Source organism: Falco punctatus (assembly GCF_963210335.1).
Source record: "Falco punctatus genome assembly, chromosome: 2".
Taxonomy (NCBI): Eukaryota; Metazoa; Chordata; class Aves; order Falconiformes; family Falconidae; genus Falco; species Falco punctatus.
The window spans coordinates 97,141,455-97,167,047 of record NC_137581.1 but is presented as its reverse complement, the minus strand read 5'-3'; the positions used below and the strand labels follow the sequence as shown (position 1 = coordinate 97,167,047).

The following is a 25,593-nucleotide window of genomic DNA, read 5'->3' as shown; positions in this document are numbered from 1 at the left end:
CTAAGCTTGATATGTATCCTCAAACATCATGCCTTTGTCCTGAAAGAGTAAATCACTCTGGTTGAATTTTGGATATTTTCTTACTTTCTTTCTTTGGATATTGAGATTTCTAAATAAAATAGAAACAGATGCTTCCGAAAACAGGCTGAGATGAAAAGCACTTAATCTACAGACAAGAGTCTGAAAGCAATTAGGTAACTTAAATGAGAAGGGGGAAAAAAGGACGTACCTTTGAACACTGTTTATGATTCTGGCACCAAGCAAGTGATCCATTGTTCTGAAAGACAAATACATGAAAATAAGTATTTCTTCAAGACTAGACATGATCACTCTAAGAGGTTTAAACAGAATAGACCACTCAGTTCTGCTTAGAGAATGACGTTGTGTCACAATACTAATACCAATCCTTATTCCAACACCCTTGTGTAAAAAGCTCAGACAAGTGTAAAGTGACCAGAGAAAAGTTAGAAAAGCATTTCTTCAGGCAAGGCTGGTAGAAAACTGACTGAAGTCACCTTTTAGCCCATCTTTGTAAACCCTTACTATCTAGATGGGCTAGGAAGCAAACAAAAGGTAATGCTTGTATTTAAGAAGTTCATAGGGATTGGTAGTGATTCATGAATGGAAAGCCCACTAGTCACATTTCAATACTGCACAATACTTAAAATAAATTGTCAAGGAAAGATAATGAACATCTCTGAAGTAAATGGAAAATTTAATTAAATGCAACATGAGTTTACCAAAAGTCAACCATGCTAGTTTTATTTTACAATTTAATAATAAAGTGCATTTCCCAGATCAGGAAACACTATAGCTCTCGTTTATCTTGACTGCAGTGAAACAGCCAATACAGTATCACATGCAAAATAATAATTTAAACTAAAGGAAAAGAGAACATGATGAGAACAGATAGATAAATATGAAACCAGCACAGGGGCAAACAGCAATCTCCTATTCTACTAGAGACGCTTCTGAAAGGACAATTTTGGAAAAAAAAAAAAAAAAAACAGCCCAGGAAAAGAAGTGCATGACTTGCAGGATTGAGATGAAACAAAATACTGATTTACTTTCTCTATAATGGAAGATAAAAACAGCATCAGGAAGACCTGAGTGACTGTAGACTGAACACAAGAAATGTGACAGAAACTCTGCAAGGGTGCACGTTCATGTACTTAAGCACATGTATGTATTTCTTCCATAACCTATAAGCTCATACTCTGGAAACAGAACAGATGAAGATTCTGGTAAATTTGTTGTTCAGAATCCAACTACAATGGTGAGTCTATAAGGGAGTAAAAGGACATCCTTTCAGAAGAACTAGGCAATATATTGCCACAGGAATGAATAAATGCGATTGTACTATACCTTCCCCTTTGGCATTGACCAGTCTCCAAGGAAGAGCACCAGAATGCAAAGAACTAGCAGTACTATACTTTTTTCACTTTTTTTTTTTTTTTAAATAAGGGGAGATGCAAATAATGGAATAATATATATACATGTGCTGGTTTGGGCTGGGATAGAGCTAATTTTCTTCATAGTAGTTACTGTGGGGCTATGGTTTGGATTTGTGCTGGAAACAGTGTTCATAATAGAGTTGTCTTGTTATTGCTGAGCTGGGCTTACAGAGTCAAGGCCTTTTCTGCTCCTCACCCCACCAGTGAGCAGGCTGGGGGTGCACAAGAAGTTGGGAGGGGGCACAGCAGGGACAGCTGACCCCAAATGACCAAAGGGATATTCCATACCATATGACATTATGCTCAGCATGTAAAGCTGGGGGAAGAAGGAGGAAGTGTGGACATTCAGAGTTACAGCATTTGTCTTCCCGAGTAACCATCACATGTGATGGAGCCCAGCTTTCCTGGGGATGGCTGAACACCTGCCTGCCCATGGGAAGTGGTGAATGAATTCCTTGCTCTGCTTTGCTTGCATGCCAGCTTTTGCTTTAGCTGTTAAATCATCTTTATCTTGACCCATACTTTTACTCTTCCAATTCTTTCCCCATCCTGATGCAGGGTGAGTGAACAACTGGCTCTGTGGTGCTTACTTGCCAGCTAAGGTTAAACCATGACAATACATAACTTTTTATATATAGAAAAATCACACAGATAAAGCCAAACTTATTCTCTGGATGTACAAGAACTACAGTTCTGAAGCAGAAATATATACATCAGCATGCATTGCAACCAAGCCAACTTAGACCAGCTTATCAAAGCAGCCATACTCTGTTCTGATCCCAGCAAAGCTTAGAAGCTTGAAAACAGTGACTTGCTACAACTACAAAGCCCATGCCTTGAAGCTGGATATCTCTTAGGGAATGTTTGAGGAGATCACATTTGTATGAAAACTACATACAAGTATGTAGTCACATCTTCACACAAGCTCCCAGGACACGGCCAGTAGGACAAGGGAAGGGATCATCTCCCTCTACTCTGTTCTAGTGATACCCCACCTAGAGTACGGCATCCAGCTCTGGGGTCCTCAGCACAAGAAAGACCTGGACCTGTTGGGATTGGGTCCAAGAGAGGGCCACAAAAATTATCAGGGGGCTAAAATACCTCTCATATGAAGAGAAGTGGAGAGTTGGGGCTATTCAGCTGGGAGAACAGAAGGCTCTGCGGTAGCCTTGTCACAATCTTTCAATCTAAAAAAGGGGGCTTAAAAGAAATATGGAGAGAGACTTTTTACCAAGGCCTCTACTGACAGAACAAGGGGCAACAGTTTTAAACTGAGAGGCTAGACACAGATTTGACATAAGAGTTTACAATAAGGGTGGTGAGATACTGGAACATGTTACCCAGAGAAGTGCTGGATGCCCCGTAATTGGAAGCATTCATACTCAGGTTGTTCAAGGGCTTTAAGCAACCTGATCTCATGAAAGATGTCCCTTTACAGGGCAGGGGGAGTAGACTAGATAACTGGTAAAGGTCCCTTTCAACTCAACCATTCAGAGATTCTGTGATTCTATGACTCCAAAGCTTGTTCAAGTCACACACAGAACGACTGAGACTGGAAGGGACCTCTGAAGATATCTGCTCCAAATCCCCTATGCAAGCAGGGACACCCACAGCCAGTTGCCCAGGACCAGATCCAGACAGCCTTTGATTATCTCCAATGACGGAGACTCCAAAACCTCACTGGGCAACCTGTGTCAACGATCACTCACCCCCAAAGGGAAAAAAAAAAAAAAAGTTTCCTTTTTTTTTTTGCTCAAAAGGAAATCTCTTGAGTTCTAGTTTGTGCCCACTGCCTCTGGTCCTGTCACTGGGCACCACTGAGAAGAGCCTGGCTCCTTTGCATCCTCCCTTTGGGTATTTATGTACATTAATGAGACCACCCCTCAGCCTTCTCTTCTGAAGGCTGAACAGGCTCAGCTCTCTCAGCCCTTCCTCACAGAAGACATGCTCCAGTACCTTCAACACTTTATTGGCCCTTCACTGGACTCTCTCCAATATGTTCCTGTCTCTTGTGTACTGAGGCGCCACAGAACTGGACACAGTACTCCAGCTGGGGTCCCACCAATGCTGAGGACAGGGGAAAGATGACCTCCCTCGACCTGCTGGCAACACTTTGACTAATGCAGACCCAGGCACCATTAACCAACCTTCTTTGCTGCAGGGGCACCTTGCTGGCTCATGTTTAACTCCAAGTCCACCAAGACACCCAGGACCTTTTCTGACAAGCTGCTTTCCAGATGGGTGCCCCCAGCGTATACTTCTGCATGAGGTTGTTCCTACCCAGGTGCAGACTTTGCACTTCCCCTTGCTGAACTTCATGAGGTTCCTGGCAGCCCATTTCTCCAGCCTGTCAAGATCCCTCTGGACGGCAGCAAGACCCGCTGGCATATCAGCCTCTCCTCCCTGTTTTGTGTCAGCAGCAAACTTGATGAGGGTACACCCTGCCTCATCAACCAGGCCATTAAGGAAGATGTTAAACAGGACTGGACCCACTATTGACCTCTGGAATAAACCATTAGTCACTGGCTTCCAACTTGACTTTGCACTGCTAATCACCACCCTCAGGGCCTGGCCACTCAGACACTTTTCAGTCCACCTCACTGGCTCCTCATCCTGCCCCGTTCATCAACAGATTGTCCGTAAGGATCTTACAGGAGCCAGCGCGCAAAGGCTCACTGGAGTCCTGACAGACAACATCCACAGCTCTCACCTCCTCTACAAGGCCAGTCACTTCATCACACAAGGTTACCAAGTTGGTCAAGCAAGACTTCCCCTTCATGTAGCCATGCTGACTACTCCTGATGATTTTCTAGTCCTTAATGCACCTCAAAATTGATTTCTGGATTAGCTGCTCCATCACCTTCCCAGGGATGGAGGCAAGGCTGACCGGTCTGTAGTTCCCTGGGTCCTCCTTCTTTCCCTTCCTGAAGATTCCAGTGACATTTGTCTCCCTCTAGTCTTTGGGCACGTCTCCCAATAGCCATTGTCGATCAAAGATCAGAGCAGCCTCGCAATGACACCGACCAGCTCCCTCAGCACTTGGGGGTGCATCTCATCAGCGCCCATGGACTTACTCATGTCTAGTTTGCTTACGTATTCCCTGACCTCATCCTCTTCCAACGAGGGGACACCTGCCCTCCTCCAACCCTTCCCGCTGCTCTCTGCGACCCGGCATTCCTGACAGCTACTCATGCTAATAACGGCTGAGCAAAGGCGGCATTCAGTACCTCAGCCTTCTCCATGTCTGATGGAAACAAGTGCCCTGTCTCGGTAAGCAACGGGCCCACATTTTCCCTTGTCTTCTTTTTGTCTCCCTTGTACTTATAGAAGCCCCTCTTTTTGTCCCTCATGTCCCTGGCCAGATTCAATTCCATTTGGACTTCAGCTGTCCTAGCTTCATCCCTGGATGCTCAGACAGCGTTTCTGTACTCCTCCCAGTTTACTGGTCCCTGCTTCCACCCAGTGTATGCTTTCTTTCTGGGTCTGACTATTGCTAGAAGCAATCTGTTCATCCATGCAGGCCTCCCGGCATTTTTGCCTGACTTCCTATTCCTTGGCATGGACTGCTCTTGAGCTTGGAGGTGGTGATCCCTGAATATTAACCAGCTTTCTTGGGCCCTCCTTCCCTCCAAGGACTTAGCCCATGGGACTCTTTCAAGCAAATCTTTGAAGTAGCCAAAGTATGCTCTCCTAATATTGCTCCAAAAATCTTTCCAGATGTCACAGGAGCTTGGTCCTAACACAAAAATATAGCCAAAGGAACCAGAATCCCTTTTCTTTAAGATGCTGTACACCAAAAGGATCAGAAAGCCCAGCAAGTAAAAAGACACAATCAGTACAGATTTTGACTCATGTTCCCACCAAATAGTCTGTGGAAACTACAGCATTCATACCGTAAGGAACATAAATCTGCTTTTAACATAAACAAAAATTATTCTAGCAATATCAATAACTAAGTGCACTCTTCTATGCACTGATGGATGAGCTGAATGAAAAAAAAAGAAACACTACCACCACAGATCTACTCCAAGATTAAGAGAAACAAATAGGACATGTCCTTTTTGGTACTTAAGAGACGAGCACAGCTCACTGAAATGGTTCTGTAAAAATGCCAATGGCAAGTCACTTCCAAGGACAATTCAGAATCACCTTCCAAGTTTTTCTTAAGCTTCTTTTAGCAGGAAAGACAAAACCGTGGAGGAAAAGGTAATTAGTCTACAAACTTGGGTGTTTTAGCCACACAAGATAAATCCCTGCTGCCTTCATTTTGAGCATTAAGCATTCTGAATCTGATACAATGAAAAAGTGAGTTACACAGACTTGGACCAGACATATTTGGAAGTTCAGGAACTGAAACTAAAGCATTGAATTTGAATGTTTTGTACTTTAAGAAACAAACTAATGCAAATTATACCTATGTCTTTACCTCATCTTTTAATTTGAACTTCAGAAACTTTAATATATACAATTTCTTTTCATATGAGATGTAATGCTAAAACTTTCTATTCCTATATTACCTAAGGAGCTCTGGGGATGTTAAGTCTAAAAATATATCCATTCCTTTCCACTTGCAAGCTTATTTAGGAGCAATTTTTTAAAAATTTTAGTTCACACTAATTTCAATATTTTATGAAAATTTGTCTTATCTTCCCAGCATATTACAATTAATCGTTATTTCATTTTATATTACGATTTTTATCTGCCATTACTGTAGAATTTATCTAAAACTCGGATTTTCTAGCATAAGAATAGCTTACTATGAGCACCATGTCAGGTCTAACCCCTTCAAAAAGAGAGAGATGTAAATTGGAGAAATAAAACTTCGGAACAGCTGTAAATAACATGTGCTAGTGGCAATACTTTAGTATTACCCTCAATCCTGTATGAGGATTTATTAGTTCCATTTACAGACCTAGCCAGCAGTAATGTTAAAACAATATTTTATGTGCTATTTTCAATTTATCCCCTCTTTCTTCTTCATATAAAATGTGACAGAGGTAGCTGATTGCAATAACAGATTAGCAGCAGCTTGCCACTTTGTTTCACTTATGCTGCTGCTTTCCACTGAACTAGAGAAAGCACTCCTGCTTTTGAATTATACCTGTTAGTTGAGACATTAATGCCATAAATGTCCAGATGTGTGGCTCCCCTACTTTGTAAGTTCAGTATCTACAACTGTTTTCATTTTTCTACTGAAAACCATTACCACTTGAATTAAAAAGTATGTTCAGCAAAACATAAAAAGTACTGTTCAGCAACTTCAGATTTGTACAAACTAACATGATGTGAATAATCTTTTGTTGTTAAAAGATGAAAGAACAAGATCTACAGGCTTCCTCTGAACAACAGGATATCAGAGGAAGCAGGAATGCTAAATCAAATGCTCTCCACCACTCTGCATTTTAGCAAATGGTTAATCTAAGTTACACAAATGTACAGCTGTGATTTTTTTCTGCTTTTCATCTAGTATACCTGGCTGAAACCGTAATTCCAAACTATCAGAAATCTGTGTTTTATCTGTTGCATTTTACATGCTCCCAGATTACGTCTCCAATTCCCTCACATCTGTTTTTCTTCAAACCCAGTCCTAACCTAATCTACGTCAATGACAATTCTGACTTAGTCTGTATTGGTGGCTTAACTTGCTGTGCAGAAATACCCTTGAGGAAAAGTTAAATACCACTGTTTCCATCCATCTATAAGCCTTCCACCACTGCACCTTCAGGGCAACCTTAAAGTATCTTAATCTGTATATTGAAGAGGAGAAGAAACTGTCCTCAATGGGGCAAACTCCAAATAGTCTATCTTCTCAGCACTGACACATCATATGAAAGATGTCAGGCATATGAAACTAAAACGGTCTCCAGCAACACATCATAGATGGAGACAACAGGAACTCAGGCCACCATCTGAGCTTCACACACTTTCTGCCTACAGTTTCCTTTCCAGCAGACTAACAGAATCAGACTTTCAAAGACCAGGACTGTTTGACGTGTACAAGGCAAGAGTTTACAAAAGCAAAGATGGGAGGGGGGGGCTGTAAAAAAAAAAAAAAAAAAAATCATCAGACAAGCATTACAAGATTTAACATTCAAATTTTTCATGAAAATACAAGCCACAAGTATTTTCAATGAAAGTGATAAACTGGCATCTCTGATCAGTCTTACTAGACTTCCTTTCAGCAAGTATATCCGAACACTTGCTTTCCTCTGGTAAAACACACAAATGTCCTTGGGTCTAAAGAGTTAAGACAGAAACATCTGTGTTCTGTGCCCCATTACACCTTGCAATAAGAAAAGTTGTGCAGCATCTCCTGTAAGGAAAAAATGCATGCAGAGAGGCAATGAAGAATCAATCTTCACCTACAGTGTGCCCCAGGGAAAAAAAATTAATAACCTTCACAAGCAAGTAAAAACTGGCTTTTCACTGGAGTAATAGCAAAAACAAACAAACAATAAAACAAAACAAACAAAAAATAATTTCCTCCATTTGCATCTCTGTCCATATAGTTAAGTTTGGAGATAGAGCCCATCTTTTAAAATGCCAGAGATCAACTGTGAAAAATGAACTAGCCACTTAATGTGCTATGAGGGTAGCTGTATACCCATTACCAGGTTTGGAAGTTGTTTCTCCCCTGCCCAATCTTCAATTCACGTTTGAGTGAAACTGCTCTCTCTCAAAAGTAGCCTCTCCTGATGACTTCACTGATTCTTTAAAAATGACAAAAAAGCATAGAAATAAGCCCTTCAAATAACATACCAACTAATGTGAAACAAAGCATTTGAGTAAAAAAACCAACAGCTGCTGCAATGATGACTTTAAAGAGACAGGTTCCCAACATTTTCCTAAACCTTTCAACAATCTCAACAGCATGAAATTATATGTAATGGTAAAATATAATTTATACCGTGCCTGACATACACTTCTGGGCTGCATGCTCACTAAGATACAAATTAATACACAGATTTATCCATATCCTGGGGGCTATGCACCCCCAGGCCCAACTGTAAAGTGTGGAATTAAGGCGCTGAATGGAATCAACAAATTCAAGCTAGGCTTTCCAGTTCCCAAATACCGAAGTATGCACCTAGGAATTAATTTCAGAAAAGTCTGCACACTTAGTGGGGAGAAATACCAAACTCAGCAGCTAGGAAATACCAAAGAAAAATGTATTTCTCAAAGCCTTTCTCTTGAGATTAAACACAAACTTGTAGGAGATGTATGAACAGGGGAACCACAGTCCCACCTCTACTGGGCTCTGATATTTAGTTATCCTTTTGCATATAAATAACCAGAACTCATTTGACTTTCAAAATACAGCAAAGGAATGAAGAGAGGATACCCCTTTATACAACAGCTTGAACACTTGCCACCAAAGTCTTTCCTTCACCAAGCTAAAGCAAATTTAAGCCCATATGCACTTTGAAATGACTCTTAGCAACAAGCTAGAGTGAAGACTAAAAGCTGACCAGTGAAACTGAACCACTCTGTAAATATGAACAGGAGATATACTGCATTAGAAACTAAACGAGCAACATCATAAAGGCCAATGAGAAGGTCCACCTTTGGGAAACAAGACTGCTCCTTCAATAGCAATTTATGCAAACATATTCTTAGCATCTTCACTTCTACATGCTTGTCCAATATATAGCAAGTCTGAAGACCATCCACTGGAGAAGCCATGGATAGAAAAGGATCAACACAAGATGAAACCAACCATAAAATACAACAGAAACCCAGAAATACTCTGGTTCCTTGGCTTCCATCTAGGGAAGACAGGAAGGATATACAAAAAACTGCAATGCATATATTTTGCTCCTTCTATAAAGCTTCTTATTTCATTGTAAATTATGTCTTAAGGAAATAATTAATTCCTTAGTAAGGGATTTCTGTTGCTTTGTAAAGGTTCTAATAAGGAATGAAATTAAATAAAACAAGCATCAACAAATCATAAATTGAATGTTATTGAGCTTCTGATACTTAGATAACAAGAATGGCGTTTGCATGTACAGCAGCAGTTTCCATTACAAACATTCAAATGGGATACTTCATCCCATCCTGATAGAAAATGATTAGACTTTGGTTAGTTATGCTTTCAGCACCTCTAAGCTATATTAAACCATCTGACCTAATTACTACTAGGAAGTTCCAGTTAATATAAAACAATGTCACATACTGCAGAAAATGGAAGTCTGCCCAGTAGGGAAGACTCGGAATCCAGGGGAACCAATTACTGGCGCCTGGATACAAGCCCCCAGGAACACAGACCCCACTCCAGGTGCTGGTACGGCCCACCTCACACACACTGACAGAGCAGACTGGGACTCCAGTAGCCAACTCCTCTGTGGTTTTGGGGGTTACTTTGGCCCCCAGTAGTCTTGCTCTCAGAGACACACTGTGACACAGCCAGAGCTGGTCAAGATTCCCCTGATCCTGCAGTAGCCAAACTGTTGTCCTCCTGCCCCTGGAGGCACATACTCACACCCAGCTCTCAGGACACGTCACCTACCCACGGACCTGTCCAGCTGGCTCTTCAGTAGCGCTCACACACTTGTGCACACTCAGTCCAGTCACTAGCACCACAGATACACTGGCCCCTGTGACCCACAGTCCCATGCAAGGGCTGGCATTTGGTTTCGCTTGCTCCGGTGCCTCCAGCCACCAGCTCTCAGCACACAGACCCTTCAGCCCAAGGTCCCAATCCAGCCACAGGCACCCAGATCTTTGCTTGCTCCAGCCACTGGTACCATGGACACACAGGCCTCCACCCCAGGGTCTGACTTGTTGCCAGCACTCAAGCCCCCATACGCACACATAGAACAGACACCCTTCAGCCAGGAAAAGAGTTAGAAGTGTAATTTAGTAAGATAGGACAGGCTGTGCTGGTCAGGAGCAAGGCATGGCCAGACAAGCATGTCACCTATTTACATACATCCAGCCCTTTTCATCCCCTCAGCCCTTTACTTCCCCATAATCAATCCTGTGCAATCCCAAAATGCTCTTCCCCTGCACCCCATAACGTGTCCCATACCCCAGGCAGTGTCTCCTCTCGGTCTAGAAGGCGGTCTAGCTTTGATTCAACTGGATGGGTCCCACGGCTGGACAGTGGGGCCGAAGCTCCTGCAACAGGCTGCCCCTCCCCGAGCCCTTAACCTGGGCCCCGTCTGCCTTCGGGGCCCTGCTCCCTGGCCTTGTGGGGATGGGCCCCCGATGGCTCCTGTGGTGGGCCTGGGAGCAGCCGGCGGGGTGTGATTTGGCATCCCCCACTTGCCACCGCCTCTCTGAGCTCTTCACGGGTGTGCAGATGAGATTTTATCACACAACCTAAAAGTTCATACCTAAGTATTTTATAGCAGTCATCGAGAACCAAACTAAATTCCAGATAGTCCAATGTCATGTAACCAAGAGTGGCAAAAAAATGGTTACTGAAGCAAAAATGTAAGGACTGGATGAGCAACTAAAGGGTCACTCAGTATTTTTGGTCTTTCTTGCTACTCTTCTCCAATTTTCCTACTTCTACTATATCTTTTTGAGATGGAAGGACAGCAACAGCATGCAATGTTCAAAGTGGATCACACCAATATGGCTACATGCCATGCTCACTTTATTAAACAAACAGGTTATATTTATAACTTAACCCAACCGCTCACACGACTTTACACGCAGATGATTGGATAAATGTTTCTGGTCACGCAGGCGTCCATGTCGCTGACTGGTGAGCATGCTGCAGGCGCCTGATCAGAGTGTGCTGATGAGAGTGTGTTGATTTCGCAGTTCCCGGGACTTGCTCTGCACCTGGCTTCTTGTTTGTGCATAGCTTGTCTTCTTTCTCACACTGCTTGTTTCAAGGACAATTTAAAGTTGCTCTGCAGCTTCAACTAACAGGCCGGGGTTGTCCAACCCGGACAATGGTAACATATGTCCTTGGTCCTTTAAAAATCCCTCTACATTTGACCACCCCCTCGGTATAGAAATGCTTCCTGATGTCCAGTCTAAACCTCCCCAGCTCAGCTATGAACCATTCCCACATGTCCTGTCACTGGATCCCAGGGAGAAGAGCTCAGCACCTCCCTCTCCACTTCCCCTCCTCAGGAAGCTGTAGAGAGCAACGAGGTCACTCTTCAACCTCCTTCTCTCCAAACTGGACAAGCCCAAAGTCCTCAGCCGCTCCTCATAGGACATTCCTCCCAGCCCTTCCACCAGCTGTTGTCCTCCTCTGGACACATTCAAGGACATTCACATCCTTCTTAAATTGCAGGCCCCAGAACTGCACATCATGTTCAAGGTGAAGCCACACCAGTGCTGAATACAGGATACTCACTTCTTTTGACCAGCTGGTTATACTGTGTTTGATGCCCCCCAGGATGCAGGTTGCCCTCTTGGCTGCCAGGGCCACTGCTGACTCCTGTTGATCCTGCTGTCGACCAGCACCTCCAGATCCCTTTCTGCAGGGCAGCTCTCCAGCCACTCCTCTCCCAATTAATACTTGTGTCTGGTGTTACTCCTTCCTAGGTGCAGAATCTTGCTTTTGGTCTTGTTAAATTTCATCCCACTAATCATTGTCCAATGCTCTAATCTATCTAGAACCTCTGCAAGGCCTCTTGTCCCTCAGGAGGGTCAGCAGCACCTCCCAGTTTGGTATCATCAGCAAACCTGCTAATGGTGCATTTGACCTGCTAATGATGCACTCAACTCCTGCATCCAGATTGTCGATAAATACACTGAACAGAAAAGGCCCAAGAATTAAACCCTGAGGAACACTGCTGGTGAGTGGTCACCAGCCAGATGTAGCCCCATTCACTAGAACCCTTGCAGCCCTGCCCTTCAGGCAGTTCTTCACCTCGTGCACCATGAACTCACTCATGTCACCATTGCCCCTGGCTGACCATGACCCTGGCTCATCACTTGCCGTGCCCAAGGCTGTTGATGACCCTATTACCAGCACTCAGCTCTGCCCACTCTGCGTAGGCCCTTTGGGGCCGCTCCCCTCAGAGAGTCCACAACCTGCAATGATGTCACCCTCAGCCCCTGGCTCCCCATCCCCTAGGAGCAGCCAGCAGGAGACTGTGCTTTGGGGTCTATAATAACTCCTTCATTTTATCCTGACTTCCAAGAAATGTCCTTAGACTTTGCTGTAGTTAACAAATGCACAAAGTAAAATTTCAACAACAAAATCAAATAAAGATTACCCAAATCAGGTAAAGAAACAAAACATATAAAACCTACCAAAACAAACAAAAAAAATACTACATAGGATTCTAATGTGAGAAAAGGTAAGAGAACAAACAGTACTTAACAGATTAGTCACATTGTTTACTATATTACCATCAAATACTTGCATAACTTTATGATTAATGTGTTACATAAAAACTTACACAGTTAACCTTAATGCTGTATTTCTACATACATGTATTTCCTCTGGCATCTTACAAGTACATATAACCCTTTTAATTTAAAAAATTAATTAACTTACCAACAGTATTCTGAAAAGGAAACCAAAGGCAAGAACATACACTGGAACATACACATAGAGCTCTGTTACTCTAACAAGCCACATGATCCCTCACAGCTGAATCAAATGTACATCTCCCTTAGCAGAGGCCATTTTTATACCACAGATATTTAAATGGTAGAAAAGCAAATGTTGGTTACTTGGTTGAGCCAAAGTAATTGAGTTAAAGAGTTAAACGACTGAACGTAAGAATTAGTTATGAAACTGATCAGCCTAACAATTCATTCTGGTGACGTAACTGTATTTTGTAAATATAAACCAAAATTAAATTATCACGGGTAACAGCTTGATGAACACTGCAGTCTCATTTTAAACATCTGGATTTAACACCAGAAAATGGATATCCGAATTTTTAGAAAGCCTTAATCAGGTTTTCTTTTAGATTTACATTACACATCACCTGTAACGTTATGGTGGGTCCTCCTGCAGATGAATGGATACAAATAGAACTGTACTGACCTAAGCCTTGAACTGGTATTTCTCAACACTTCACGCAAAGCCGTCTTCAACCTTTGTTTCTATTACAGATTGTTTTCACTAGAGTTTACATTGAAATATTTAAAGCCACAACTTTACATGCACCAAAATGCAAACACAGAAAAAAAAAAGATCAGAGTAATTACAAAAGAAATTAAGCAAAATCAGAAACCATCACCTAAATCATGAGACAACAGTTATTTGTTCTCTGGCTGTCATCATTAGCAGGTTCCTAGAAGGACAGCCATCAAAATCCAAAGGTCATTACCAATGAAACAGCAAGAGATCAGTAGTTTTCAAAATGCAAACTATGCATTGCTTGGATTAAATTTGCATCTTAAGTATGAAACACCTCTTCTCATTTTACAGCAGTGTCTTCCCAAATGCATTGGAAAAAATACTAGATAAACACAAGCTGTAAAAACAAATGAGCTACAGGATCTCCACTGCACTTGTGAGTTATGACTGCCTTCTTGTGGTTTCACAGACTTCACTCTTACCACATCTAAGACTGATCTCAACTGAGGTCTTATTCTACTTACCAGACATTTCTATCAATCTGTGAAAGAATCCAGATGAAATAAACTTCATGTCACTAAGCAAAAGGAGGAATTAAATACATTGACACAAACCTGAAGAGATTAAAATTAAATACGGAATCTCATGCTCAGGTGTATACTTAGGGCCAAATCCTGCACATATGTCTTGGGATTAAGTAACATGGTTGAAATGAGAGAAACTAATTTAATAGCACTAATATGAGAAGCAAAAGACAGCTTGTCAACTATTTGTTTGTAGAGCCCATTTCAAAACCCTCACCCTTCCAAAATGCAAATATGTCTTTTTTGTCAAGTCATAGATTTGCTATAAATGAAATAATGAAACAACAGAAGTATATGTTGACTCAAGGATGTGACAGAAATGTAGTCCACTAGGAAATTACCATCAAAAAGAATACAAATACATTCTAAAAATGTAATGTTTACTTATGCAAAATACAATATAAATGTAGACATACATGACCTACTTTAGTGTACTTGAAAAAATATGACTGATTTACAGAAAAACAGTAATATTCCAGGTTTCAGAAATGCGTGCATGCTGCTTTCAATGCTGCTTTGACTTTATAACTGGAAATTATAGTCTGCATTACTATTCTGTATAATTATAAAATTATCAGTTAGTTGTGCGATTCCCAGCAGCATGTGATATGGTACATTTACCAGAGGATGCATTTGCCCATACTCACCCTGAACTGCCTACCAACTTCATTCCAGAACCAGCTACAAACACCTCAGGGTGTCTCAACACTAGGAAGTCATGTGAACCACAGGAACACATATGTTGAGCAAAACAACAGGTGTTGATGGACTTGATGTCTGCACTACATATATATGCTGACTTCCCCTCTCCCTTCAACTAGTACTATCCTGGTCTAATGGACACAATGCCCTTTAGTCACTAAATGCCCATTAGGTCCCCCTGGATCATCTCTTCCAGTTATGTTCAACCAGAAGAAATCCACCGCATGAACTCTCAGACTGGTCCATAATCTGAAACAAAACATTATCATAACGCTCAGGAGACTCACTTCAAAAACAAACTCTGATCCATGTTAAAACACTGATGTGTAGACACACCTCAGACACTTCTAACATCTCACACAAACACAGAGGAGTAGTATTTCAGTGCTTTCTCCTAGACTAGATTTTCTTTAGAAGCCACAGTGTTACAGGGCCATCCAGGGCAGCATTCCTTTCTGGACTTGCAAAATACTTAAAGAGTTCTGGTGTCTCATGTACTTAAGAACTAAGCATTGGGAAGGGGGGGGGGGGGGGGGGGAACACACAAAAAAAACCACAAAACAAACCCCATAAACAAACAACCACACATTTTTAGATCAACTAAAATGTCTATTATAACTATAAACTATATGAACACAGGATACTCCATGCAGGTTGCACTATCATGGAGTCATTTCTGATCACAAAACTCCTAAATGCATTACGATACGTACAGGCCTTGTGATGTTTTACTGTACTTTCTCCTGTTCTGTTTTGGTATGTATGGGAGGGACATCATTATATACTACACTTGCATCTTTGGCAAGAGTATGTATATACATCTGCCCTTAAAACTCAACAGCTCTTCAGTACCCATGTTATGACTCAGTATCAGGCACCATCAAACTTCATGCTCACACTCTAGTACTTAGCATACTAATTATTTCCAATATAATTGCATGAAATTTACATGATAAATTTCAGGAATGGATTTCCTTTCTCTTTGGCATGCATTATTAGTTTACGAGATACTAAAGGTTTCAAGCAGTAGTAGCAGCCATAACCGCCACAAGCTGAAGGATACATACAGTCTCGTTTCCCTTTAAAAGAAAAACAAGCAAACTAATAAATAAATTCCAGGCAGTACCTTTCTCCACAGAAAATATTTGCAACATATATGTCCTATCTTATTCCAACTGCCTTGATATTTCACTATAAAATTTCTCCTCTTTGATCTCTGAAAGGCAACAAGCTTATTAAAAATCACTGTCAGTAAAAATACTCCATTTCACTATCCCAAGTTCTTTTAATATTGTAAAAGCATGTAGAAAGTGTAAGCAGCAAAAAACAGCACAAATTATGATCCTACAGATTAAACACAGAGTCAAATTTGACTATAATTATACCTTGGTAGTTCCACAGATCAATTCATATTTATAAGTAAAGTTTCCTATACAAAAATCTTATTTTAGAAGAATTATTGAAACGCATAGCAAAGCTCTCAAAAGTAACAAGTGTCAAAACTAACTCCTTGGAACTCCAGCAACTTAAAACAGCCTTTGGTGATTTTTTTCCCTTTTTCCATAAAGAACCTGGCTCAGTCAGTGAAGTGCACCTCACCAGAACTGGGACTTCCTAAAAGCATTTGCAAAAGGGTTCTGGGGCCATTCAGGAATTAAAAATCTGTCCAAACTAAAATGACCTTTGGACTCAAAAATTGAACTGCCTTTCTTCAGCCTGAACAAAAAACAACACAATATTGTTTACATACACTCAGAAAGCACCAGTTCAAAGAAACATATGTCAGCCACACAAAAAAAAAAAGCTTTCACTACAATAGTGCAGAATTTTAGGAAGAAGTCCTATTTCCCAGATGTATTTTCATTGCTACAGGTTTTCCATACATCTGCCTTCATTGCACACAATGCAGAAAGACAGACACTATGTAACGGGCAGAGTTTAGTTAGCCCACAACTTTATTGTCTCATCTCTAAAGCACAATCCAACAACAAATCACATTGTGCAAGTTAACACTCTTCTCTCCATTGCTCTTATCAGTTTGGCCCTGGGCCTGTCCCTTCCCAACGCAGCTCTCACTTCTGCAGACAGCCAACACGCAGGACTGCCATATTAACCCAAAAAAGACTAGCAGATGCCAGTTGCATATTGGTCAGATATGTCAGATATAAGTCACGATCCCCTTCTGACCAGCTCAGTGCTGATCTCCTTGCCCAGCTCCCAGACCTGCAAACCCTGTTCATATATGTGTGCAGACCACATTTTTATTCCTATCCTATTTTAAGGAATGGCAACAGCTCCCAGAACAGCAAAGACTGCAATGACATTGTGTTGACAATGGATGAAAAACAGGCATCAAGTGAAGAAGCACACAGCAAGGTGGGTGAGTTTTTTTTTCCTTTCCACTTGAAATTTAACATGCCTGCTGACATGATCCTAGCTGGGATCCTTCAGCCCTGCAGCACTGACAGTATATTTCTGAGAGAAGAGCCAGCCTTTTAATGAAGGTTACAATAGATACAACCCATTTCTTCCAGTTTTCTTTGGAGCTTTTTCAAGTTTGTTAAGAATTGTATGCCACAAGAAGCATATATCACATGGGACAATTGCTGCAGTCCAGTCTTCTAGACCACCCTTCAATCAACCCAAGACTGCGAAAGGACAGCTGAGAGGGAGAGGAAATCAACATGAAATCCTATTATTTGAGAAAGATGTAACATACTAAAACTACTTATATAGTTTGAGCTATAGGTCTATTAACTGAATCTTTCTACAGTAACAATCTTCAGTGGAAGATTTACGTCACCTCATCACATAGTCATAAAACTCTCCACAAACATAAAAGCCTTTCATGTGCCAGCTCTCTAGAATACAGTCTGATAACTAGCTAATGAAGACATGCCATAAAAAGAAAATAAACCTCTCTTCAAGGCAGAACTGAAGCATTTGTCATTAACACATCTGTTATATATACCTGTTACACAGAGCAATCATTTCCTGACAGGTCCGTCATGTTTCAGACCTTTCTGGCATCAGGTGAAAGAGTTAAAATTAAGACAGGTTAATTTGTGTTGAAGTTATTGAGAGGCTTGTAACATGAGACATGTCAAAGCTCAGCCTAAGTCCCTACCCAAGCTACAGTATTTTAAAAGCCTGCAGTAAACAATTGGATATGGATTTTTCATAGAATTCCACTGCAAGGATCACACCAGTTCTGAAGCCTAGCATTTTATTTTGTATCTTGGATCTAAATTACCAGCCACAAAAGAAAAATATAATATGTATCCTTAAACCCATAAATGTGGACAACTGACGTTAATACCAGCTGTCAACATTTTGTAACATCAGCAAGTTTTTTATATTAAAATTTTGTTTCTCTTTCCTAAATCATCTATTTTTGCACAACTGACAGGTATTTCAGTTGTTCCGCCTTTGGAAAGTCTCAGATACTGGTGGCATGCTCCAGGAATTCTATCCCAATTATAATGTTTCCTTCCATTTTACCAGCCTTCTCACCTCTGTAAAGCAATTTAAAAAGACAGTGAAGCAAGTCATGGTACTAAAAATATGTTGATAATATTCACGGGGGTTTCTTTTTCATTGGACTGAGGAGCTCTGTTTGATCTGCTTTCTCAGTGGGAAGGTCATGGATGAGAACAACTTGACTGAGGCTCGATCTATACCAGACGGTTCTCCTAGGTATGAGTAAGCATCTTAGGGGCATGAAAATTTGACATCTGCACCTATTATTAAGAGCCATGCCTGTTGATGAAACTTACAATCAGTAACTAGGCAATATCCCATTTTTAAAAAACAATATTTATTTACTGTCTTTAGTAGCACTCAGCTCTGGTTACATCAAAAATTGCTTCTACCTTCCCTTTCCATCTAAAAGAATCCCTTCTAAAAATATCTTAATTTAAAATCAAGGTGCTTTGCACCAGGCAAGTAACTGGCAATTCACTTTTACTTTGTCCTAATGCCCTGTATCATGTACTACTGCTCTGAATTGTAAAGGATGATGTTAAGATGCAGTAAGATAGTATTTAACAAATCCAAGTTAATTGTCTTTAGACAGAATACTGGGATTTTTTTTTTAATCTATAAATTCTGAACAGATGTTCCCAGTACATTCACACTGCCCTAAGTTTATTTCCATTGAAAACACTGGATACATTGCTATCAACTGTAGAGATGTAAGACTCAGGCCAGCAACGAGCACTCCAGGAATATCCTGTATTAAGTGATTAATCATATAAATGGAAAAAATGGTTAAGTATTGGTCAGAAGGCCGAAAGATCTCCAACTAAAGGAAACAACATGCGTTTACATTACATTAACGTGTAAAGCTTTTTAGTGTTTAAAACTACCTGTGGGTCACACCATCTACTCCCAAAACAAAGAGTTTCCTAAAGAATATACTGACTGCCTAAATGTTCATTCCTTTCTACAAAGTGGAAAATGGCTGAGGTTAGGTTTTAACTTGCAAGGTTAGTCCACATTGTTGCTCTTTTTTTCTGCTTAAGAAAGGGAAGGTTTTGAACACTGGAGGGAGGCTTGAAATAATTATTATTTGCTGTTGCACATTTGTCACCACCATAATTACAGCTTTAGTGCTGTCCAGTGCTCAAATGTATATGTGTGCAGTTCTATGATTAAACTAAGTCTCTTACAAGATGAGCTAATTTGCTGCATGTGCAACATGCATTCCTACTCCACTTGGTCAATGAAGATACACTGGACAGAAAATGCATTAAATTTACCAAAAACTTAGTGACCTTCACACTGTTTATTCAGTTTTTTATCTCAAAAATCCAACAAGAAGCTGCTAGCTGCAAAAATCTACATCTTCCTTCCTTATTTATTCTGAGAAACATGTTCCATAGCTGCTACTTAGTACTATATGAACACTGACACACACCTCGTTAATTGGACAATTTTTTAACTCTGCATCAGTTTGTCTAACCACAAACGTTCCTTCCATCTACCGCAGATCCAGATTGACCAACACTTGGCTAAGTCATGATCTCTCAGTACACAGTGGCATAGAAAGAAATCTCAAAACAGAAGAAAGCCTCAAGGTCTTCTAGTTCCAGTTCCCTTCCCAAAATTGCTAGATACAAATCAAATGTCAACATATTATACACTTCTTGTGACTAAGAAAAATGGGGGCAGGTAATGACACAATTCATTACTGTCTAGCTGTTGTTACACAGTAATACAATTTCATTGTTTTCAATGAAGCTATTAACATCACATAATTGGAAGGGGAAAAAAAAAACCCACAACACAAAACCACCCTGTTGAATTAGTTTCTATGTAGAAACACAGATTCTGAAAAAAAAACCTGACAAACTCTCATACATTAGAATACATTATTAATATTTTTGTTATCACCCCTTCCCAGCATTCAACTATTTGCTGTGTCACATATCTGTTCATCCATATGCTAAATTCCAACAAAACCCAAAGCCTTCCGGCAAGTAAGTTTAAGAAATGAATTTATTGTGTCTAAATCCAAAAATGCCCTGAGGTCTGACTAGAGCATTCCAGTAGTGCAAAGAAATCATTAACAGTTAGAAAGCTTTATCAATTAACTATAAATGATGTATAGCCTCTGATCAATGGCCTAAATCATGAGATGAGAAACCATGTTCATGTACACGAACAGCAATTACTTGTGTTATGGGTTTTTTTTAAGTGAATAGGAAGATAACTCCCCTAAAGTGTAATCCATAAAAAAGAAAACCAGAACTATGCTCGTAAAATCTTGTAAGAACGGCAAGGAAGGTTGAACTGTGTTTCCACTGGATTAAATGAGTACATTATTCTCACCCAGTCTTCACCATTGCCAATTTCTGACTTTCCAGACGGAAGACATTTGTTCTGAAGCAATCTTATTATTTCCCTCATATGATCTTATTACAGGATCCATGGCAGCTGGATTGCAATCCTCACAGGCAGAAGACAGACAAAGTCTTTGCTACCTTGGCTAGGTTTGTAGTTTGAGTTGTGACCACTTGAGAAATTACAGCGGCAACACTTCGTCAAACTTCCAACTTGAAAGACAAGTTCCTTGTAGTAGATGGTGCCCAGCATACATACTGCCTGGAGAGACCACTTCACTTTCACTACTGTATGGGAATAAAACACACGTACAGCTCTTCTCTCATCACATGACTAAACTCTACTATATATGTGCACTACATTACATCCAGCACTTCTGAAAACACACAGAACACATGCGTAAGAAGGTTCAAAGCCTTTCCTGAAGAATTGGGATTATTATTTAATTCAGAATACATGTAAGTCAATCACAGTACAGATTCAAGAGAGCAGGCTGCCATCACCAGAACATATTTCTGGTTGAAAACTCTCCAGAGAGTAAATTCATAATGTTTGGAGCGCAGAATTCAGAAAACCAAAGTAGCCTTTTCCTCTTTTCTCACAGTCCATCAAAGCGGACAAAGTCTTTAGGGAAGACAGAAGTGAAGAACAAGCTGCCACAACGAGGACACACTCAGCCCATAAACTGCATCCAGAATCCCAAGTTCCTTTTAGTAAAGAAATGAATGAAAACTAGCTGAAAAGAAGTCAGCCATAGGTCAGCATCATTACCTGGACCCCTTGACCACCCTTGGTCTAGGACAAACTTAATGTTTATTCACCAACACTGGTATAAATGACAGGACCACAAATCAGCTAGAATTTTGTGGTGAATTTTATTGGAAGTTTTACCTGCAACTGGACTTTCCAATGAAGATAAAAGGATTTTCAAACCACATTTTTACTGAACTACAAAACAGAAAAAGAAACCTTTTTAAACCAAGTAAAACTCCATGCAGCTGAGAAAGTGCTACAGAAATAAAAAATATTTACAAACAACTCATCCTATACCAGTTGTATCTGTTCTCTGTTTCCAGCCTTTGTTTCAATTAATTGTGTTACAGTAAAACCTGGAAACCCCCCTACTCCTTGTTAATTTCTCTTCCCAGCATTGTGTGCCTCTGCTGGAGTTCACCTATCTCCAGCTTTCTCCCTTCTGAGACTCTCCATCTCCTCTTTTGCTTCTCCTGCACTTTCTGGAGGCATGTCTTCCTCAGGAATCTCAGCTGCTTACCTGGGGAGTCATGCCTTTGCAAATTTGAGTCAATTCACTTTTATTTTAAAGGAACATAATGAACATACAGACCAAGAAAAAACAAAACATGCAGTGTCCATAAAGGGTTGGTGGTTTTTTTTTCTGGTGAAAGATGTATGCATTTTCCTGCACTATATTTTTAAATAACTTTGATGTCATACCTCTTTAACAGTCTAAAGACACAATGGTGAAAATATGGTCCACAGAAGTCAAGGGAAATTTGATAAAAACTTTGGGCTGGGGTTGTTCCCCAAACCTGGATATATTTGATACTCTTTTCAGTGGATGGAAATGAACGTGTGGTTCTTTTTACACACAGATGAAAGGAACAGTACCTCCAAGTTTAAAGGGTCCTCTTACCTTTCAACACCCCCAGTTCTCCACCTTCATGTCCTGTGATCCCTTGGCCATTAAAAGACTATAAAAGAGATACAACTGGAGTTGGGATACCAAGTTCACAGCACTCTTCTTTGTTGACAAAGGCTGCATGGACCTAGTGTTCATACATGGACCTGATCCAGCTGAAATCAAAAGAAGGCTTTTCATGGACTTCAAAGGTTTTAGAAATATAAGGCCTTATAAGGCTCAGTTGTGGGAAGGGTCAAAAAATGAAGATTCTTGGTGTAAACTCCCAGGCAAGTGCTTTTTGGGTGCAAGGTTTAAATTTGCTAGGCACTGACTACTTAACATCAACATTATTGTGCCTTTCTTCTGTATCATATTCTTGATACTCTATCATTAATGATATTTTTGATCTTTAAAAATATGGATGCTAAATAACAGCACTTTCTTTTTCCGTTTACAGAAGCTGGATATGTACTGAAATCCAGATAATCACAGAAAGCAAAAATTCAAACAGAATAGTCAATGGAGATGTAGACCAGCTTGTGAATAATAATCTTCATTTGTAGACACACATAAAATCAGCACTCAGTCTTAAGAAGTTTGCCCTTTGCAAAATTACAAGTGTTTGGCATCTGGGAAATCAGTCTGGTTTTCAAGCTGTCTCAGAAATGTACTGGGGTGGGTTTTTTTCTTATAGGCCACTTACTAAACCAAACACATTTAAATACAGTTCAGAGCACTAGTTAATCACAGAGATAATCCATATGCAGACAATGAATAATGTTTTAATATTTTTAATATGAACACTACCTAGTTTATAACCTTTCACTCTGTAGTAAGTGGATATATGTTTGAATGGAAAAAAGATTTACATCTGAGAACACCCAGTGGTTTTTCTTTCAAAAGTTTTCTAATGCTTTTCAAAAGTAACTTGTCCTCCCCCTCCCCAACACATGCCTGTGACATTAAAAGTATGTGTTGCCAATATTTTCTGTACATAGAAATGTTACTAATATACTTTGAGGCAGACATTTTATTAGTTTTATTGCATTTGATATCAGGCACATTTAGCAAATTGACAGCAATTTTAAATTTATGAACAAGCACAAGATAACAAAGAAATTTTTTTCTAATGTTTAAGCATCCACAAGCAAAACATGAGAGAAGTATCTTGGCAACTCTTCTTCAATACAATTTCTCACCATTCACTTATATTTTCATACAGTTAATTTGATCTGTATTTACAAATTTACATTTGAGGTACTGCCAAACATTCTAATTTGGGAAAGGAATGGTCAAGGTTAAGGTCCCAAATTCGCATAATCAAAACCACTAGAAAGCAATGACCAGGCTCTGTAACCTCTGTACTCGTATCAGCTGTGCAAGCCTTCACTGATGCCAAAGAGATTTGGGTTTGTTTATAAGAAAGTGAACATAACTCCCACTGAAATCAGGGAGGTTCATACCAGACAAGGATACAACTGCAAAGACTAACTGTGGCTCAGTTCCACAATATAGTAAATAATGCAGGTGTTTTCACTAAACAGAACCATCACAACTCAAAACAAACCTTTTGTCTTCAAAGTTTTTACATAAGATCAGGTTAGAAGGTCTGTGCACCTCTTGCTCACAACAGCAAATCTCAGTAACAGCACACCAAATGTCAGATTAATTACCTAGATCGTACGCCACATAAACAATGAAAGAAGAATGATTGGGAATTTAAACAAGTTTTGAGAAAATCATAAATAATAACAAATGTGTAAACTTGTCTATGGAAAGAAATTAACAGCAGTGTGCTTTATGAGACACACGAAAAGTCAGAATTATTTAACGCATGGACTATTTTTGGAAAGGAGAGGAGTACCGAAATGGTAACACAAGCAGATGGCACGCATTTCCTAAGTAGTAAGATGTGGACAAGATTATGAACATGTCCCAAAAGATCTGAGCAAACTCAGTGCCGGGGCAGCCTATCCATGGAACTGAAACATTCTGGGAATAACACCCTACATATTTACTACATCTCATTACAAAGTACATGTATTTTCAAAAGATTTTATAAGAAGTAACTTAAAGTTTCAGAATTATTCAAGACAGTTGCAATAAAAGCTTTCTTTATGATCTCCATCTTCTCTACAGCAGAGCACAGAGGCAGATGCACCGTAGGCTTTCAGCCTGGCCTACTGCTTTCCCATCTGGAATCAATTGTAGATTTTTGCAGGTGCAGTCACTTCAGAGTTACAAGCAATCTGAAGGCAGATGTGCTGGCGTTTAGACAACTAGCTGCCTGACTTGTACGTAAAATCAGGTATTTGGTATCTAGAGGTAATCACTTGCACACTATTTGTTTGCCAATATAAAATCTAAGAGCCTTTTATTATTTATTTAAAAGAATTCCTAGTTTTTATCAGAAATTCAAGTTGTCCTGACAGGCAACTGTCCATCTATAACAGTGAAAATATTCTCCTACCACCATATAGTTATCAGGCATTCAATATAACAAACTTTGAAAGCCTTATTGTTCCCTCTTTCAGCTATTAACCATCATACAACATATAGATCTATTAGCCTAAAACAGTATTTTTCCATCCCTTGAAAAACAATTGCCTTAGCTGATCTCGCTTAGTACTAATTCCTAAGTACTAATTCTTAGTACATTCCTTTAGATTTATCTTAAATCACACTTACAAGGGCAAATATCTCAATAATTTCCCTTCATATATCACAAAACTGGCTTACCACTTGAGGGATGTCTGTGCTGTATCAAAAACTTCAACTGTAACTCGTCCACTATTCAAGTAAGTTAGAATATGAATACCGAACTCCTATATGACCAAGATCACCCGCACTGTTGCTGGCACATTTTTAAAATGGTACCTATCTTAATGAGTTTAAGCAATCTCTCATACGCCTATTCAAGCAGCAATCACAATTCTGGATCACGCTACATGTATACATCCCAACACACCTGGACTTCCCTCTTAAGAATAAAGAAATGGATTTGCTAAAATTTAATTTACTACTGAAGACAAACAAACAAGAAAAAAATTAAAACTTCGGTGAGAGATACTGATATCTAAAAATATAGGGGGAAAATCTGATTTGATTTAGCATTAGCATTTTGTTTTGAATGCACTAACCATCATATATAGTCATATATAAATGTCTTCCAAATATATATAAATGTGCAATGTATTTGTATTTCTTACAAACGTAAGAAAATACAAATAGCAAAAATTAATTTAGAAGTGAGCACCGACACTTAGCAGGCACTACACTTCTAAAATATACTACTCCTATATTCTGTTCTAGTCACTCCTCCACATTTGGAGTGCTAGGTCCAGCGTTGGGCTCCCCATG

The 25,593-nt window shown here is 39.9% G+C and overlaps 1 protein-coding gene across 1 annotated transcript in view; it reads right to left on the bottom strand.

The window, feature by feature from the left end:
• ANOS1 (anosmin 1) overlaps positions 1–25,593 on the bottom strand; it is a 145,705-nt gene that overhangs the window by 107,499 nt on the left and 12,613 nt on the right. The window contains exon 2 of the mRNA XM_080377639.1: positions 230–277. Within this exon, the coding sequence (XP_080233765.1) occupies positions 230–277 (48 nt within the window). The remainder of the gene's footprint in view (positions 1–229; positions 278–25,593) is intronic.